This window comes from Nerophis ophidion, linkage group LG12 (genome assembly GCF_033978795.1).
Source record: "Nerophis ophidion isolate RoL-2023_Sa linkage group LG12, RoL_Noph_v1.0, whole genome shotgun sequence".
Taxonomy (NCBI): Eukaryota; Metazoa; Chordata; class Actinopteri; order Syngnathiformes; family Syngnathidae; genus Nerophis; species Nerophis ophidion.
Window position 1 is genome coordinate 22,291,576 of NC_084622.1, and position 21,738 is coordinate 22,313,313.

Consider the following 21,738-nt stretch of genomic DNA (forward strand, 5'->3'; position numbering starts at 1 on the left):
AAGGTATAACCCTGGGCTTTTTCTTTTAGAGATCCCTCATCCAGAAGTCTGGTCTCACTCAAGGCGGCGATGTCAATTCCATAACGTCTGAGCTCAGCAGCAACAAGTGCAGTTCTTCTTTGCGGCCGGTCCGGATTGTTGTCCAGGAGGGTTCTAATGTTCCATGTAGCCAACTGCAGGGGATCTTGTTTACTTTTTGTTTTTCGACCGCGGTAGTGGAATGTCCCGGTAGGTGCGTTTTTTTGATTGATTGATACTTCTATTAGTAGATTGCACAGTACAGTACATATTCCGTACAATTGACCACTAAATGGTAACACCCGAATAAGTTTTTCAACTTGTTTAAGTCGGGGTCCACGTTAATCAATTCATGGTATCCTGCCCAGGGTGTGAAGAGTGGGCAATGTTTAGGCCACCTTTTCTAGGCCTTTCCCTAACTTTGGGATGAGCAGTGTGGCTCCTAAATAGGGCTGCTCAGTCATACAGGGGTCTGCCGAAATCAGCTGCCACTCAATTCCCAGCTGATAGCGACCATTATAGCCCTGAATCGCTGACGTGCAGGGATCTAACTAGAGTCTCCCAGTTCATTCTAACCTGCCCCCGTTATCAGACATCCTGACGCCGTCAGACTTTTTGCTTTAGAATCCAATTGCCGTTCTGGATCCACCAAGGTCAGAAGCAGAGACCTGTGCGGTGATACTTTTTAAGTGCCTCTGGGGGTGCACAGTTCCCAGCCGCACTATCTTGGCCACAAAGAGATGGAGCCTAGTGGCAAGGGGGAAACCCAGGACAACCAGCACCTCTTCACAGCTGCAGGAGGCCGCCGGCACCATCATTCTGTCGTGGCCCGCCTACGTGTGCCTCCATCACTGTGCTTTTCTCTCAGGGTGTGCTCCCCTAGCCTTCCTGGACTTACCCGCGGATCGATCCCCTACACACACACGCACACGCACACGCACACACACACACACACACACACACACACACACACACACACACACACACACACACACACACACACACAAACGGAAGCAATGTGGTCCGTTTAGACCAGAATTGGGCAAATATTTTGACTCGGGGGCCACATTGCGAGAAAAAAATGTGCTTTGAGTCACTAGAGAAAAGCGCTATTTAAATAGAATTCATTCATCCATGTGCAAGGACCGGCCTTGAAGACAGCGGCTCGTGAGTAGAAGGCCCAGGTGGGCCTTGTTGTCTAAGCACCTATCGCCTTTATTAGCAGCAGCTGGCACGAGAAACAGGGTTGGAGTTGGAGTGGGAGCCAGAGAGAAACACGACCAAAGAAAAAAACATTTTGCTGGAAAGCAAAAGGCTCTCAACAGGCAGGTTTTAGGTTTCATGTGGGTCGAGGAGGAGGAGGAGCCACAGTCCCCCTTTACTGTGTACCTCTTGCTTGGCCCAATGTGTAGACCGTTTCCTTGCCTAACAGAATTACTATTGTGACATCCAGTGGACACATATAGAACAGCAGTTCGAAATGGAGGTCATTTTAATACTTGGTAAAACCTGTTGGAGGGCAAGATTCGGCCCAAGAACTGAAGGTTTGACACCTCTGATTTAGACGATACACAAGAGCCCACGTGCAGCCAATACCCACAAAGCGACAACAACACAGTCCAGGTGGCTGCAGACTGCAAAGCCATCAGGTCCTGGCACACCTGGTGTTGATGTTCTGTCATTTCACCGTTATCTCCGTGTACCTCTCGTCTTCCGGCGTCCATCTATCAATCAATCAATCAATGTTTATTTATATAGGCCTAAATCACTTGTGTCTCAAAGGGCTGCACAAGCCACAACAACATCCTCGGTTCAGATCCCACAGTCTACTGCTTGTCCTCGCATGAACTGATTCCTACTTTTGCAAACGTCATCAACAAGAACCAAAACATGTCTAAAGGTCCAAGAATCTTCCGTTAGAAGAACACAGCTGAAGGGTCAGGTAAGGTTGTTGTTTTTTGTTTTGTTTTCACCCGCTTTTTTCTTCAAGTTGCAAATACCCTCAAGTCTACGGATTCAAAGCGGAATGTGCGGTCCCCGATCTAATAAGACAGTCTCCCAGAGAGCACCGGGGCAACGGCGGAGTCTACCTTGGAACGCCAAAGGATCTTCAGATCAAATTCTCCCTCTTGCACACACAGACAGGATGAGACCGTGACTTCACAGCCAACAACACCCGGACGCCGACGGAACAGTAACTTCTTGTCAGCTCAGCCACAGACACACTTCTCCATTATTCAGTTAGAGGGAGCCGGCAAGGCTCTTTGATTCAAACAAGACAAAAACAACATGAGTCCCAGACACGACACTAACACCTTGGCAGGTCACACCTCGCCAATGATGGCAGACAAGCTAGAGCAGGGGTGTCCAGACTTTTTCCACAGAGGGCCGCACACGGAAAAATTTAAGCATGCGGGGCCATTTTGATATTTTTCATTTTCAAACCATGACAAAATATATGTTTTTTTTTATCCTTAGGGCTCCTGGGGAGCATAGAGGGTCTCAGTCACTAAAATGTTAAAAATAAATCAAATTATTATTTTTTATTTAATGCTTACAGTAAATCTCTATATTAACTTGAGGTTGATATAAAGTAAAACAAATAAGGTTTTATGCCTTTCCTGTCAAAGAAAACTTAGTTTTTTATAGTAAAACTGAAATATGCAGTATTTAGATAGATAGATAGTACTTTATTGATTCCTTCAGGAGAGTTCCTTTATTTAGCAATTAAAGCCCTGAAAGATGCAGGACACCATTGATTTTAATTATTTAATATTTTTGAGTAATCACAGTGAAAAGTTAAATAAAATCCTACTAAATATATTTGAGATCTAAAAGGTTCCCCACTCATTAAGTGACACATTATTATTATTTTTTTTTACTTTTAACACTTAAATTTCAAGATCAACTTCTGATATATCTGTCGATTTTAAATTTGAACTATTATTTTGTTGGTTTTATGCTCTTTTGTCAAAATGTTGATGTTTTTATATGGCAACCACACAACATATGCAATATTTTTTCCACATAAAACATTTTAAAGTGATCATTTTTAAGTAATAATTAATTATAAATAAATAAATAAATGAGTTGTACTTGTATAGCGCTTTTCTACCTTCAAGGTACTCAAAGTGCTTTGACATTACTTCCACATTCACCCATTCACACACACATTCACACACTGATGGAGGGATCTGCCATGCAAGGCGCTAACCACCACCCATCAGGAGCAAGGGTGAAGAATTATTGGAACATTATTAGTAATTTTTTATGATTAAAATGAATTTTACAATTTTGATGACATGTTTTAAATAGGTTTAAATCCAATTTGCATTTTGTTAGAATCAGTGTTAATTTTGACAGCAAAATTTGATTTAGTTTTAGTCATAGTCTTTTGACTAAAAAGCAATTTAGTTTTAATCATAATTTAGTTATTTAAATTGTTTTAGTTTTAGTCTAGTTTTAGTTGACGAAATGTCATAAGATTATAGTCGATGAAAACTACAGTAGATTTAGTCGACTAAAGGGTAATATGTAAACTTTCCCTGCAATTTCTGAAAGTCAAAGCAAAACAGCGGAAAAATCAGCGATACAAGTCGCATTTTGATGAAAATCATGTCTCAAATGTAGTATTTCACGAGTAAGCCGTGTAATAAACGGGATAACGTCAGATGAGTTGTATGTTGTGGAAAATGCTTACCTGTGTGTGGATTTCGGGTGATTCGACTGCAAATGTCGCTTCAAATTTTTTGTGTTTTTCCTTGTAATCCTCGCACTGCATTTCTTACACTGCGTCCTGTTATCTTTGACGTCAAATATAAAATGTCCCCATATGTCCTCTCTCCTCTTCCTCCCCGGCTTTGACATGTTGTCTCCTGCAGCGCATTCCCGGGTCAGTCTCAAACGCAAACTAAGTTTACGTAACTTCCTTACCACGTCGCTCTGATTGGTTCTCTTCCCAACTCCTCCCGCCTCTTCCTGATGAAATGAGTTCCGATTGGATCTCGTCTCTGGCAGACATTTTCGTCTCGTTTTTATTCGTTGACGAATATGTCAATACACCTCGTCATCGTCTTGGTCCACGTAAATTATCTTTTATTTAGTTATTGTCTCGTTTTAGTCGGAAAAAAAAGCTTGTTGACGATAACTATGACGAAAATTTTTCGTCAACAAAATTAACACTGGTTAGAATATATAACAAACATTGATTGATTGATTTAATAACAAAACAGCTTACAAAACCTCCTTTTGGTTGCTGACGTATGACACGTCAGCAACCAAAAAAGGAGGTTTTGTAACCTGTCAGCACCAAGTATGCCTAAAAAAGTTTTTTTATTTTTATTAATTCGTCAAAAAAAAGAAATAAAAAGATGGATTTTGGAAAATTACAAAAAAAAATTGAATGTGATAGAAAACATTTTTAACTTCACCTAATGATTATATACCGTATGATAGTTTGCAAAATTACAAATAAACACTTAAATATTACTCAGTGGCCTAGTGTTTAGAGTGTCCGCCCTGAGATGGGTAGGTTGGGAGTTCAAACCCCGGCCGAGTCATACCAAAGACTATAAAACTGGGACCCGTTACCGCCCTGCTTGGCACTCAGCATCAAGGGTTGGAATTGGGGGTTGACTCATAAAAGATGTTTCCTGGCCGTGGCCACCGCTGCTGCTCACTGCTCCCCTCACCTCCACAAGGGGATGGGTCAAATGCAGAGGACAAATTTCACCACACCTGGTGTGTGTGTGACAATCTTTGGTACTTTAACTTTACTTTAATATCTGCTTGTCACCTTGACTTACCATTTTTAAGCAAGTTATCTATTAATTTGTACTTTCACAAGTCAAATAAACAAATGCATAGCCAATAATATAATGAGGCGTTAATACTTTTATATTCTTACATTCAAGCGGCCCTCTAGGGCGGCCATGACTGCGATGTCGCCCACCATGAAAACAAGTTTGACACCCCTGCTCCACATCTACCCCCTTTGCATGTACAAACACCGTTTCCATATGAGTTGGGAAATTGTGTTAGATGTAAATATAAACGGAATACAATGATTTACAAATCCTTTTCAACCCATATTCAGTTGAATATGCTACAAAGACAACATATTTGATGTTCAAACTCATAAATATTTAGCAAATAATCATTAGTTTTAGAATTTGATGCCAGCAACACGTGACAAAGAAGTTGGGGAAGGTGGCAATAAATACTGATAAAGTTGAGGAATGCTCATCAAACACTTATTTGGAACATCCCACAGGTGTGCAGGCTAATTGGGAACAGGTGGGTGCCATGATTGGGTATAAAAACAGCTTCCCAAAAAATGCTCAGTCTTTCACAAGAAAGGATGGGGCGAGGTACACCACTTTGTCCACAACTGCGTGAGCAAATAGTCAAACAGTTTAAGACCAACGTTTCTCAAAGTGAAATTGCAAGAAATTTAGGGATTTCAACATCTACGCTCCATAATATCATCAAAAGGTTCAGAGAATCTTGAGAAATCACACCACATAAGCGGCATGGCCGTAAACCAACATTGAATGACCGTGACCTTCGATCCCTCAGACGGCACTGTATCAAAAAATTGACATCAATTTCTAAAGGATATCACCACATGGGCTCAAGAACACTTCAGAAAACCACTGTCACTAAATGTGGTTTGTCGCTACATCTGTAAGTGCAAGTTAAAGCTCTACTATGCAAAGCAAAAGCCATTTATCAACAACATCCAGAAACGCTGCCGGCTTCGCTGGGCTTGAGCTCATCTAAGATGGACTGATGCAAAGTGGAAAAAAGCTTTCTGCGGTCTGACGAGTCCACATTGTGGACGTCGTGTCGTCCGGACCAAAGAGGAAAAGAACCATCCACTTTGTTATAGGCGCAAAGTTCAAAAGCCAGCATCTGTGATAGTGTGGGGGTGCATTAGTGCCCAAGGCATGGGTAACTTACACATCTGTGAAGGCACCATTAATCCTGAAAGGTACATACAGGTTTTGGAACAACATATGCTGCCATCTAAGCGACGTCTTTTTCATGGACGCCCCTGCTTATTTCAGCAAGACAATGCCAAGCCACATTCAGCATGTGTTACAACAGCATGGCTTCGTGAAAAAAAGAGTGTGTTTACTTTCCTGGCCCGCCTGCATTCCAGACCTGTCTCCCATGGAAAATGTGTGGCGCATTATGAAGCGTAAAATACGACAGCGGAGACCCCGGACTGTTGAACGACTGAAGCTCTACATAAAACAAGAATGGGAAAGAATTCCACTTTCAAAGCTTCAACAATTAGTTTCCTCAGTTGCCAAACGTTTATTGAGTGTTGTTAAAAGAAAAGGTGATGTAACACAGTGGTGAACATGCCCTTTCCCAACTACTGTGGCACGTGTTGCAGCCATGAAATTCTAAGTTAATTATTATTTGCAAAGAAAATAACTAGTTTATGAGTTTGAACATCAAATATGTTGTCTTTGTAGTGCATTCAACTGAATATGGGTTGAAAAGGATTTGCAATTCATTGTTTTACGTTTATATTTACATCTAACACAATTTCCCAACTCAAATGGAAACGGGGTTTGTAATTAGAGTCCAATAAGCCCAAATAGCAAAGAGAAATAAAAAAAACATGTAAACAAACCGCTCGGGCCTGAAGAGGTGTCAAAGCTGAAAGGTCCATACAGTTTTTGGAGCAACATATGTTGTCATCTAAGCAACGGTGTCATGGGCGCCCCTGCTTATTTCAGCAAGACAATGCCAAGCCACGTGTTACATCAGCTTGGCTTCATAGTAAAAGAGTGCGGGTACTAGACTGGCCTGCCTGTAGTCCAGACCTGTCTCCCATTGAAAATGTGTGGTGCATTACGAAGCCTAAAATACCACAACAGAGACCCCAGACTGTTGAACAACTTAAACTGTATATCAAGCAAGAATGGGAAAGAATTTCAACCGTTTACTGAGTGTTCTTAAAAGGAAAGGCCATGTAATACAGTGGTAAAAATGCCTGTGACAACTTTTTTGCAATGTGTTGCTGCCATTACATTCTAAGTTAAAGATTATTTGCATACAAAAAATAGGTTTGTCAGTGTGAACATCAAATATCTTGTCTTTGCAGTCTATTCAATTGAATATAAGTTGAAAAAGATTTGCAAATTATTGTATTCTGTTTTTATTTACCATTTACACAACGTGCCAACTTCACTGGTTTTGGCTTTTGTACTATAATTAACCAATGCATCTCTGAGCATTTCATGTAAACACACAATGTTTGATGCAGCTTTCATACCCGATCTCATTAAAATTGTGCAGGTGAACTTAATGCCGTGCCGTGTGTACTACATGTTCTTTAATTGCATCTGAAAGCATTGCCTGCTGAACTATAATATTCAACACTGCAGGGACGCAGAACAGGTGCAGAAAAACAACAGCGCACACACAAAACAAAACTACCTCCACATCCATTCACTTATTCATCTGACCAGCAATCCAGCCATCGAGTGCTGATGCAATATTAACGAGCGCTAAAGGAGGACAACAACGGATCCAGAGGAATTAAACGAGGGATGACTAGAGAGGGGCGAACAGAAGATGGATCAGGGGAAACTTTCAGGGTAGAAGTTGTAAAACAGCCCCCTCTAGAGGCTGAAAGAAAAAATGTAAGCAGTACAATGATGGAGGGGGAAAAAGGGGTAAGAGAGAGAGAGAAATCTTGGAAGAAAGACAAAAATTTGGGACTAAATGAGATCTGGAAGGACCTGGCTAATCAGGACCAGTGCATTTCTTATTCTCTCTCTCACACACACACACACACACACACACACACACACACCACACACCACACACCACACACACACACACACACACACACACACACACACACACACACACACACACACACACACACACACACAGCAAAACATCTCTTATTTACCAGCTTACGTCTGCACTATTTATGTGGGACCGGGGAGCGGCACAGAGGAGAGGAAGAGAGGAGAAGGGGGGCTAAAATATGCATAGGGGCTGCTTCTTCTGGGACGCATGAGTCGGGGGCAGGAAGAAAAGAACCGGAGTCTGGAGAGGAACGGGAAGGGTAAAAAAAAAAAGAGTCCCGAGGCGAGAAGGCCGAGACATGGACTCGATGTGCAGGAGGAGGGACGGCGTTGGAAATGAAGAAGTGAAGAAGGAATCGGTCTGGAGGGGTATGGGATGATGCAACGATGTGTGTGTGTGTGTGTGTGTGTGTGTGTGTGTGTGTGTGTGTGTGTGTGTGTGTGTGTGTGAGAGAGCAGGACAACACAAACTCTCAGAGGGACTAAAAGAGGCTAAAGCCTTTCTAGATAGCCAAACAGCCGTCCTCATCCATCCCCACCTCATTAAAAGACACACACAAACAAACACACACACACACACACACACACACACACACACACACACACACACACACACACACACACACACACACACACACACACACACGTTATCATGACTTGTGGGGACCACCCTTTCTCCAGGTTGTGGAGGCATACAAAAATGAGGTAAAATGTCCACTGTCCAGTTAGTCCATACACGTCTTTAAATCTCTGGATTGATGAAGTAATGTGCTGATCATACTTACTGGGGACCCTGGGTGGAACAGAGTCAATATGGTTCATGGGGATCACAGAAACTTTTTGAAAAATCACTTAGGCGTCTTCAGAATGGATCTATCATTCAAAAAGGCTTCCCTTTTTTTGTCCCCATACCATCAGAGGTCCCCTAAACGTAACTGTGTAAACAAAGCGATGTCCCCATTAAGTAAGCATTGCCAGAACACACACACACACACACACACACACACACACACACACACACACACAGTAAATGCTGGCAGTGGCATTAACCTCCACGGTAGCTCTCTATCTCCCCCCCGTCTGCCTTTCTGTCTCGCCCACTTAGAGGGTCTCCCCGTGGGACGTGGGAGCAGCGGCAGGTCAGACCGAGGCTGCAAGTTATCACGCATGCAAACCAACACTTGCAAAGGGGATGTGAAAGTTATCAAGGTGGACAAATTAGAGGAGGAAATACACTCCGTAACGTGACTGCAACTTGCTGGGATGAAAATGCGACACGACCTTACTGCATACTTGCCAACATTGAGACCTCCGAATTCGGGAGAATGGGGGGGGGGGCGGCTGTATATTTATAGCTAGAATTCACTGAAATTCAAGGATAATTCAGGGTTCATTTATGTACACATATATACACACACACAACACTCCTCTACTCATTGTTGTATTTGAAAGTGCAATGCTTTGCAGTCAGTAGCACAGCCTTTGAAGAAGCATAGGTATAGGCAGCATCTGTGACGTTTCATTTGCAGGAAAGGAGTGGGTTTAGGGTTGAATTGTCCATCCTCGTTCTATTCTCTGTCACTATCTTTTTTTTTTGACATTACTACTTGCCGTAGTTTTGAAGCAATGCATGATGGGAATCCGGATGTTGTGTGTCAGTGTATTAACGTGCCAGCTGGAATAAACACACACTGAGAAATATATCTGTGCCTGCCTACTTTATGGGTTATAGATAAACCTATGGATAATGGAGACATATATATGAGCCTCCTTCTTGTCGTGTGTGCAGTGGTGCACTCTCCAAAAGCCGTAGATGTTATAACGTGACTGGGCCGGCTGTTTATATAGAGGGAAAGTGGACGTGACAACAGGCTGTCCTCACTTAGGTCTAGCTGGAAATCAGGAGAAATTCGGGAGAATGGTTGTCCCGGGAGATTTTTGGGAGAGGCACTGAAATCCGAGAGTCTCCCAGAAACTTTGTGAGGGTTGTCAAGTATGCCTTAATTGAGTCTTAAGTACATTTTACACAGTAGAGCAGGGGTCCCCAAACTTTTTGACCCGGGGGCTGCAATGGGTTAAAAAAAATTCAGCCGGGGGCCGGGCTTTAAAATATATATCAGGTCAGGAAATAACACCGAGGCTATTTCATCCCTCAAGCCTGGTTCGCAGGTTTCCCTGCTCTTCAGGGGATTTTAAAATAACACAGTCTCCAGAACCCCCCCCCCCCGCAATCCTGAAAGGGATAAACGGTAGAAAATGGATGCATATATAATAAAATCCCCCGAAGATCAAGGAAACCTGTGAAACAGGGGATTTTAAAATACAATACATAATATAATCCTATGAAGAGCAGGGACACCTTCAAAACAGACTTGTAGGGATGAAATAGCATCTGTGTATTTTCCTGACCTAACCTATATTCCATTCTCCCCGGTATTGAGCAATGTATAACGGATAAACCACAGTAAGCTTGAATATATATATATATATATATATATATATATATATATATATATATGTACACATACACATATATATATATACATATACATATATATATATATACATATACATATATATATATATATATATATATATATACATGCATACATATATACATACATATATATATATACATACATATATATATATATATATATATATATATACACATACACACACCCATATATATATACACACATACATAATATATATTTATATATATACACACATATATATATATATATATATATACACACACACACACACATATATATACACATATATACACAAATATATATATACATATATGTGTGTATATATACATATATACATATATATGTGTGTGTATATATATATATATATATATATATATATACATATATATATATGTATATATATATATATATATATATATATACATATATATGTGTATATATATATATATATATATATAGAAATATATATAAATATATATTTATATATATATATATATGTATGTGTTTATATATATATATATATATATATATATATATATATATATATATATACATATACATATTCCGAGCGCAATGATGTCACATTATCAATGGGAAAATGCATTTTTAAACAATATGATTTGCCTGGGTGGCTAGGAGACACCGAGAGTAACAAGCAGTATAAAATGGATTAGAAAGGACAGATTTTAAAAAATTTAAAATACAAAAATAAAATGCAAATTTAAATATATTAACTTGGGACTTCCCGCGGGCCGGATTTTGGACGCTGGCAGGCCGTAGTTTGGGGACACCTGCAGTAGAGCTTCGACCTTCAACGGCACCCCATATTTTAAACTAAATTTTACCGTAAAATTCTGGCAACTTAGCTGCCTTTTTTTTAACCATAAAAACAGCAGTACATTTTTTCCATTTACAGTAATATACACTGAATTTTGACGTGAAATTATTGCAACTTACCATATTTATTTTACACTTTAGTTTTTAAAATATCTACTAATACAATATTGTGTTATAATAGTATTCACTGATATAAGCGGCCCTTTGGGACCAAACATCACTGCGATGTGGCCCTCAGTGAAAACCACTTTGACACATCTGCAGCAGTTCTGGGCTTGTGTCTCATTCCAAGGTTCATCCTTCAGAGCCACGCTGCATGAAGGTGAGGGATGGAAGTGTGTGTGAGGTGTGAGTTGTGTCTGTGTGGACATTAACCGACAAGGTCCAGCAGTTAGCCTGCTGTTAAATGGACTTAGCGGCCATATGCCCGCCAGCACTAATCCTACATCACTGACACTTGGTGTTGCAACTTTGTCTAGTTGGCAACACATCTTGTAAATGTTGTTTACCAGGATCTTGTGTAGAAGTATGTGAAGGCTGTTCTTCCAATAAAAAGACACTATTCTGATTACCGTATTTTTCTGACTATAAGTCGCAGTTTTTTTCATAATTTGGTCAGGGGTGCGATTTATACTCAGGAGCGACTTATGCGTGAAATTATTAACACATTACCGTAAAATATCAAATAATATTATTTAGCTCATTCACGTAAGAGACTAGACGTATAAGATTTCATGGGATTTATGGATTAGGAGTGACAGATTGTTTGGTAAAGATATAGCATGTTCTATATCAGGGGTCACCAACGCGGTGCCCGTGGGCACCAGGTCGCCCGTAAGGACCAGATGAGTCGCCCGCTGGCCTGTTCTAAAAATAGGTCAAATAGCAGCACTTACCAGTGAGCTGCCTCTATTTTCTACATTTTATTTTCATTACTAGCAAGCTGGTCTCGCTTTGCTCGACATTTTTAATTCTAAGAGAGACAAAACTCAAATAGAATTTGAAAATCCAAGAAAATATTTTAAAGACTTGGTCTTCACTTGTTTAAATAAATTCATTTATTTTTTTACTTTGCTTCTTATAACTTTCAGAAAGACAATTTTAGAGAAAAAAATAAAACCTTAAAAATGATTTTAGGATTTAAACACATATACCTTTTTACCATTTAAATTCCTTCCTCTTCTTTCCTGACAATTTAAATCAATGTTCAAGTATTTGTGTTTTTTCGACGAAGAATATTTGTGAAATATTTCTTCAAACTTATGATTAAAATTCCCCAAAAAATTCTGGCAAATCTAGAAAATCTGTAGAATCAAACTTAAATCTTATTTCTAAAGTGGATTTTAACCTATTTAAAACATGTCATCAAAATTCTAAAATTAATCTTAATAAAGAATAATTACTAATGGTGTTCCATTCAGTCTATTTTTTACTTTTTCAAAAAGATTCAAATTAGCTAGTTTTTCTCTTCATTTTTTTTCGGTTGAATTTTGAATTTTAAAGAGTCGAAATTGAAGATAAACTGTTTCAAAATTTAATTTTAATTTTTTTCGAGTTTTCTCCTCTTTTAAACCGTTCAATTACGTGTTTTTTTCATTATTTATTCTCTACAAAAAACCTTCCGTAAAAGGAAAACAAAAAGTACGACGGAATGACAGACAGAAATACCAATTTTTTATATATATATATATATATATATATATATATATATATATATATATATATAGATTGATTTATTTATTAAAGCTAAATTGAGCAAATTGGCTATTTGTGGCAATTTATTTAAGTTTGTATCAAACTGGTAGCCCTTCGCATTCATCAGTACCCAAGAAGTAGTTCTTGGTTTCAAAAAGGTTGGTGACCCCTGTTCTATATGTTATAGTTATTTGAATGACTCCAACCATAATATGTTAGGTTAACATAGCAGCTGGTTATTTATGCCTCATATAACGTACACTTATTCAGCCTGTTGTTCACTATTCTTTATTTATTTTAAATTGCCTTTCAAATGTTTATTCTTGGTGTTGGGTTTTATCAAATAAATTTCTCCAAAAAATGCGACTTATACTCCAGTGTGACTTAGGTGTTTTTTTCCCTTCTTTATTGTGCATTTTTGGCAGGTGCGACTTATACTCCGAAAAATGCGGTAGATAAACAACTGAATGAACATTCTCTGAGATTGGGGATTCCATTTTTTTTCCAGGGGTGGTAATGTTTAACCATGGAGTCATACCAAAGACTATAAAAATGGGACCCATTTACTTCCCCGCTAAACACTCAACATCAAGGGTTGGAATTGGGGGTTAAATCACCAAAAATGATTCCCGAGCGCGGCCAACGCTACTGCTCACTGCTCCCCTCACCTCGCAGGGGGTGGAACAGGGGATGGGTCAACTGCAGAGGATCATTTCACCACACCTAGTGTGTGTGTGTGTGTGTGTGTGTGTGTGTGTGCGTGTGTGTGTGACTTTCAGTGTGACTTAAGTTTTTACTGTATGAGTTTTAAAGGGTTTTTTGCAGCCCTTTGAGACATTTGTAATTTAGGGCTACATAAAGAAACGTTGACTGATTGATAAAGTAATCACGGACCAGGGTGAGAAAAATATGCAATTAAGTGATCATATTAGTTTTACACGTTCAAAAAGCTTCATTAGGTCTTCTTATACATATACTTTTTCAAATGTTCATGTAATCAGACCATATTTCCGGTATATTGGATGGAATTTTTAGGTACATTTATTATTATTATTCTTTTTTTCAATTGTTTTTGTAATCTGACCATATTTTCGCTATATTAGATGGAATTTTTAGGTGCATTTTTTAATTATTCATTTTTTTTTTCAAATGTTCTTGTAATCAGACCATATTTTTGGTATATTAGATGTAATTTTTGGATAATTTTTTTTATTACTATTATTTTTTTCAAATGCTCTTATAATCAGACCATACTTTCGGTATATTAGATGTAATTTTAAGGTACATTTTTTAATAATTGTTTTTCCAAATGTTCTTGCAATAAGACCGTATTTTCGGTATATAAGATGGAATTTTTAGGTACATTTTTAAAATTATTATTTTTTTTTTTTTAAATGTTCCTGTAACCAGACCATATTTTCCGTTTACTAGATGGAATTTTTAGGTACATTTTCTGAAAGACATAGTGGGCCACCATCCTTACCTGCAGTTCGGTCTGAAAGAAGAACTTCTGAGGACACTGAGAACAGTCGTAGATCTTGTCCTCTTGACCGTGGACGGCAAAGATGTGCTGCTGCAGCTTGTTGGCTTGTACAAACACTGAGGAAGGAAGGACACATTATATAATACAGTAGATGTATAAAATAGATGAAAATAAAAATAAATATAAAATACCTCCCTCTATCAAAATGTAAAACTCGAGAAAAAGGCATCATGAAATGAAAAAAAGCTGACAAATTTATATTAATAATAAACAAAAAACAGTTTATATATATATATATATATATATATATATATATATATATATACATATATTTATATATATACATATATGTATATATAAGTATATATACATATATGTATACATATAAACATACATATATACACCTACATATATATACATATATATAAAAATATATATATATATATACAAATATATACACACACACACACACACACACACACACACACACACACACACACATACATACATATATATATACACATACATATATATATATAGTATATATATACATACATGTATATATATATATACATACATATATATATATATATATATATATATATATACATACATACATACATATATATATATATATATATATATATATATATATATATATATATATATATATATATATATATATATATATATATATACACACACACACACACAGTGGGGCAAAAAAGTATTTAGTCAGCCAGCGATTGTGCAAGTTCTCCCACTTAAAATGATGACAGAGGTCTGTAATTTTCATCATAGGTACACTTCAACTGTGAGAGACAGAATGTCCAGGAATTCACATTGTAGGAATTTTAAATATTTTTTTTTTGTATATTATGGTGGAAAATAAGTATTTGGTCAACCATTCAAAGCTCTCACTGATGGAAAGAGGTTTTGGCTCAAAATCTCACGATACATGGCCCCATTCATTTTTTCCTTAACACGGATCAATCGTCCTGTCCCCTTAGCAGAAAAACAGCCCCAAAGCATGATGTTTCCACCCCCATGCTTCACAGCCTAGTGGTTAGACTGTCCGTCCTGAGATGGGTAGGTTGTCCGTTCAAATCCCGCCCGAGTCATACCAAAGACTATAAAAATGAGAGCCATGACCTCCCTGCTTGGCACTCAGCATTAAGGGTTGGAATTGGGGGTTAAATCACCAAAAATGATTCCCAGGTGCGGCACCGCTTCTGCCCACTGCTCCCCTCACCTCCCAGGGGGTGATCAAGGGTGATGGGTCGAATGCAGAGAATAATTTTGCCACATCTAGTATGTTTGTGACAATCATTGGTACTTTAACTTTAACAGTAGGCATGGTGTTCTCCGGGCGCAACTCAGTACCGTATTTTTCGGAATATAAGTCGCAGTTTTTTTCATAGTTTGGCCGGGGGTGCGACGTATACTCCGGAGCGATTTATGTGTGAAATTATTAACATATTACCGTAAAATATAAAATATTATTTATCTCATTCACGTATGAGACTTACGGAAGTCAGCAATCGTCACACACACGTCAACCAATGAAATGGCAGAAGTGCATTGTGGGACAGAAGACGCTACCTGCTACGGTACATTGGCAGTAACTTATAAAAACAAAGGGCTGAACAAAAATGTCACCGAAAAGGAAAGCATACACTGCAGGTTACAAGCTGGAAGTAGTGAAATACGCAGCAGGAAACAGCAGTAGAAAGAAAGTTTGGAATAAACAAGAAACTTGTAAGGGACTGGCGAAAAGTGGAGACTACTATTACTGGATGTCATCGGATGGATCGACAAAGCATGGGCATCAGGGACAACCGAAACCATACTGTCCGGATTCAGAAAGGCTGGAATAATTGGAATTGCACCTGACGATGACTCGGATGTAAGCGACGTACCGATAGATAGATAGTACTTTATTGATTCCTTCAGGAGGGTTCCTTCAGGAAAATTTTAAAAAATATATAGAGATAAGATAGAAAAGATAGAAGAGGAAGCGGCGCATTGTCTTCCTTTGGAGTTGGCAGAATTGTTTAGAAGCGACACCGAAAACGAAGATTTCATGGGATTTAGCGATTAGGAGTGACAGATTGTTTGGTAAAGGTATAGCATGTTCTATATGTTATAGTTATTTGAATGACTCTTACCATAATATGTTAGGTAAACATTGCAGTTGGTTATTTATGCCTCATATAATGTACACTTATTCAGCCTTTTGTTCACTATTCTTTATTTATTTTAAATTGACTTTCAAATGTCTGTTCTTGTTGGATTTTATCTAATAAATTTCCCCCAAAAATGCGACTTATACTCCAGTGCGACGTATATATGTTTTTTTCCTTCTTTATTATGCATTTTCGGCAGGTGTGACTTATACTCCGAAAAATACGGTATTCTTCTTCCTCCAAACACGATGAGTTGCGTTTATACCAAAATGGATACATGGATGATACAGCAGAGGATTGGGAGAATGCCATGTGGTCAGATGAAACCAAAATTGAACTTTTTGGTATAAACTCAACTCGTCGTGTTTGGAGGAAGAAGAATACTGAGTTGCATCCCAAGAACACCATAACTACTGTGAAGCATGGGGGTGTAAACATCATGCTTTGGGGCTGTTTTTCTGCTAAGGGGACAGGACGATTGATCCGTGTTAAGGAAAGAATGAATGGGGCCATGTATCGTGAGATTTTGAGCCAAAACCTCCTTCCATCAGTGAGAGCTTTGAATGGTTGATCAAACACTTATTTTCTACCATAATTTATTAATAAATTCTTTAAAATTCCCACAATGTGAATTCCTGGATTTTTTTTCACATTCTGTCTCTCACAGTTGAAGTGTACCTTTGATGAAAATTACAGACCTCTGTCATCATTTTAAGTGGGAGAACTTGCACAATCGCTGGCTGACTAAATACTTTTTTGCACCACTGTGTATATATATGCAATAACATAAATACCTCCAGTGTGTCTGATTGAGAGTGAGGGGCTGAAGATTACCACAGTATTTTCAGCCGAAACAATAAATAGCTGTGCAAACAATCACATGTCTTAAAGCAAGTCTTCCAGAAAAGGATGAAGAGTGTGGGTTACAAGAGGCAAGAGGAGGAAGCAGGGGAAATAAGCTGAGACACAAGAAGAGCTATCCTCAGCAGACATTGTGCTATTTATCAATAAATTATCTCTTCTTTTTTAACTTCTGCTCCACTGTTTTTGTGTTGTTTTTAATTTCCTTTCTTTCTTTCCCTCTCCCTTTTGTTTCAGTAAACTTCTGGTTTTCAACCGAGTGGAGGTGCTGAATTATTAAGCCTCCCCACAGGAGAGGTACCCGCCTTACTAATTCATAAGCCACTAAGGAATAGAGTTAAAGTTTTAAAGCCGTGCTGTGTACCTGGGAGTCGGGCACACAATTCCACTCGACAACTGGGGGAGGCCAACACGGAGAGAGAGTGTGTGAGGGAGAGAGTGAGTGAGGGAGAGAGTGTGTGAGGGAGAGAGTGTGTGAGGGAAAGAATGTGTGAGGGAGAGAGTGTGTGAGGGAGAGCGTGTGTGAGGGAGAGTGTGTGAGGGAGAGTGTGTGTGTGAGGGAGAGTGTGTGAGGGAGAGAGTGTGTGAGGGAGAGAATGTGTGTGAGGGAGAGAATGTGTGTGAGGGAGAGAGTGTGTGTGAGGGAGAGAGTGTGTGTGAGGGAGAGAGTGTGTGTGAGGGAGAGAGTGTGTGAGGGAGAGAGTGTGTGAGGGAGAGTGTGTGTGAGGGAGAGTGTGTGTGAGGGAGAGAGTGTGTGAGGGAGAGTGTGTGTGAGGGAGAGTGTGTGAGGGAGAGTGTGTGTGAGGGAGAGTGTGTGAGGGAGCGTGTGTGTGAGGGAGAGTGTGTGTGAGGGAGAGTGTGTGTGAGGGAGAGAGTGTGAGGGAGAGTGTGTGTGAGGGAGAGAGTGTGTGAGGGAGAGTGTGTGTGAGGGAGAGTGTGTGTGAGGGAGAGAGTGTGTGAGGGAGAGTGTGTGTGAGGGAGAGTGTGTGTGAGGGAGAGAGTGTGTGAGGGAGAGTGTGTGTGAGGGAGAGAGTGTGTGAGGGAGAGTGTGTGTGAGGGAGAGAGTGTGTGAGGGAGAGTGTGTGTGAGGGAGAGTGTGTGTGAGGGAGAGTGTGTGTGAGGGAGAGAGAGTGTGAGGGAGAGTGTGTGTGAGGGAGGGAGAGTGTGTGAGGGAGGGAGAGTGTGTGTGAGGGAGAGAGTGTGTGAGGGAGAGAGTGTGTGAGGGAGAGAGTGTGTGAGGGAGAGTGTGTGTGAGGGAGAGTGTGTGTGAGGGAGAAAGTGTGTGAGGGAGAGTGTGTGAGGGAGAGAGTGTGTGAGGGAGAGAGTGTGTGAGGGAGAGAGTGTGTGAGGGAGAGTGTGTGTGAGGGAGAGAGTGTGTGAGGGAGAGTGTGTGTGAGGGAGAGTGTGTGTGAGGGAGAGAGTGTGTGAGGGAGAGTGTGTGAGGGAGAGTGTGTGAGGGAGAGTGTGTGTGTGAGGGAGAGGGCGGAAGGGGACAGCCAGTCAGGGACATAATGTGGTCAAATTTATGGGAAATCCTACATGGCTGGCGAGTCATCTGCTTTGTGGTTTTGGGACTTCAGAGGGAATTCAAATGTATTTGCATATGATTGGTGTTATTGTGTCATCTTTTATGCATGGTTTTTGCAGAGCCCCTACTGGTGCAGTTTAAAGGGTTAACACAATAAATATGAGGACGGTGGAATAAATGGCCGTTACAGTGCATCTGGGACGCATTCACATTATGTTGCAGCCTTATTCCAAAATGGTACTAATTCATTTTTGTCCTTAAAATTCTACAGACAATACCCCATAGCTAGACGAGGCAATTGCTGAAGAAATTGCGTGTGAATGCTCTATTGCTGAAGTTGAACCGAAATGATTGACAGAATGAACAAACCCCGTTTCCATATGAAATGGAAAATTGTGTTGGATGTAAATATAAACGGAATACAATGATTTGCAAATCCTTTTCAACCCATATTCAATTGAATGCACTACAATTTCATGGCTGCAACACGTGCCAAAGTAGTTGGAAAAGGGCATGTTCACCACTGTGTTACATCACCTTTTCTTTTAACAACACTCAATAAACGTTTGGGAACTGAGGAAACTATTTGTTGAAGCTTTGAAAGTGGAATTCTTTCCCATTCTTGTTTTATGTAGAGCTTCAGTCGTTCAACAGTCCGGGGTCTCCGCTGTCGTATTTTACGCTTCATAAAGCTGTTTTTATACCCAATCATGGCACCCACTTGTTCCCAGTTAGCCTGCACACCTGTGGGATGTTCCAAATAAGTGTTTGATGAGCATTCCTCAACTTTATCAGTATTTATTGTCACCTTTCCCAACCTCTTTGTCACGTGTTGCTGGCATCGAATTCTAAAGTTAATGATTATTTGCAAAAAAAAAAAAAAAAAATGTTTATAAGTTTGAACATCATATATGTTGTCTTTGTAGCATATTCAACTGAATATGGGTTGAAAAGGATTTGCAAATCATTGTATTCTGTTTATATTTACATCTAACACGATTTCCCAACTCTTATGTGTTCAGACATATTCCTGCCACAGTCCCCCCTTCAAGGTGAAGGTGTGCTGTGTTTAATCTCACCTGTGAAGCAGACGGGACACTTGAAGGTACCTCCCATGCCTTCGAAGCTGTGTTCTATCAGGTGGCAGAGCAGCTTGGCAGGTGAATCAAACATCTGGTTGCACAGCTTGCACTCGTGATTGATGCCCTCCTCTGCAAATAGGACACAGATACACATATGAAGGTTGGATGGAGCCGTTATGAGAGCCCGGAACATATTTTACACTTAATAATACAACATTCACGACAGATGTTTTGCGCAGACACGGGCGATGGAAAGGCGGTGGTGCAGACACGGGATGGAAAGGCGGTGGTACGCACGCCGCCATGGGAGGACGTGGAAGGTATGACATGGGGAGGTTTAACATGACGACCTCATTCTGATGTGCTTTCTTAATGTCACTTACTTGGCGTAGCATTGACTTTTCAACACACATTCAAAAGTTGATGTTCATGTTTGAGCCAATTCTTCATTGAATTCGCTCCGAATGAATGAGTGAATGCTTTACAGAAAGTTACAATCCATCAACTCCAAGCCTGACTACAGTTCATGTTTTCATCGAGGGCCACATGGCATCAGAGGGCCGATTGTAACCGTGAATAATGTTTTCATTTGCCTCTGGATTTCATTATTAATTCAATCAATTGTGTTTGGACTGTTCATTTTACAGTAAAAAAAAATCCTCATACTAAATTTTACTGTAAAATATAGTGGTTTTTATTTTAATTATTACGACATTTTACGGTAAATGGAAAAACAGTACCAGTTTATGGAGGCCGACATGGAAAAATCTGGCACCTTAGTTGCCAGAATGATTGTGTTTAATTGACATTGGTTTTTACAACAATTTATCGTTAGTGCAAAAACAGTACAAGTTGTTTTTTATTCCTTCAACTTAGCCGGCAGTTTTTTCTTCCGTAAAAACACATGTACTATCATTCCATTTACAGAAATACAACGCTAAAAGTAGTTGTAGTGGTAATAGTCTGCACTTTGTCTGTGTTATGATTATTATTGGCATATATATATATATATATATATATATATATATATGTGTGTGTGTGTGTATATATATATATATATATGTGTGTGTGTGTGTGTATATATATGTATATATAGTGTGTGTGTGTATATATACACACACAAATATATATATATATACTGTACATGTATATTTATAGATACACACACACACAAACACACATATATATACACACAAACATTCGTACATAAATATATACATAGATACATACATATACAGTATATACATACATATACACAAACGTTTGTACATATACATACATATATAAATACGAACATATACATACATACATATATAAATACATACAGATATATACCTGTGTATATATATATATATATATATAAATATATATATATAAATATATATATATATATATATATATATATGTATATGTATATATATATACTATATATATATACACACACACACACACACACACACACACACACACACACACACACACACACACACACACACACACACACACACATTCATACACACAAACTATTTTGTTACACTTAAACACTTCTTACACGTTGCTTACTTTTGCAATTAAATTTAAAGAGGTTATTGTTCAGGTTATTGGTTGTGTTGACATTTATGCTTCTTTCTGTCTTTGAGAGCTGACGTGATTATATTCAGAGTAAAGTTACATTTAAAACAAAAATATCAAAATTTTCAATATATTTTTCTCCT

At 39.0% G+C, this 21,738-nt stretch overlaps 1 protein-coding gene across 3 annotated transcripts in view; it reads right to left on the bottom strand.

The window, feature by feature from the left end:
- The window catches only part of znf423 (zinc finger protein 423), a 419,133-nt gene that overhangs the window by 20,055 nt on the left and 377,340 nt on the right, over positions 1–21,738 (bottom strand). For all 3 annotated transcript variants that reach the window (XM_061917091.1, XM_061917090.1, XM_061917089.1), the window contains 2 exons: positions 20,021–20,152; positions 14,367–14,482 (listed from right to left, as the gene is read on the bottom strand). In XM_061917091.1, the coding sequence (XP_061773075.1) occupies positions 14,367–14,482; positions 20,021–20,152 (248 nt within the window). The remainder of the gene's footprint in view (positions 1–14,366; positions 14,483–20,020; positions 20,153–21,738) is intronic.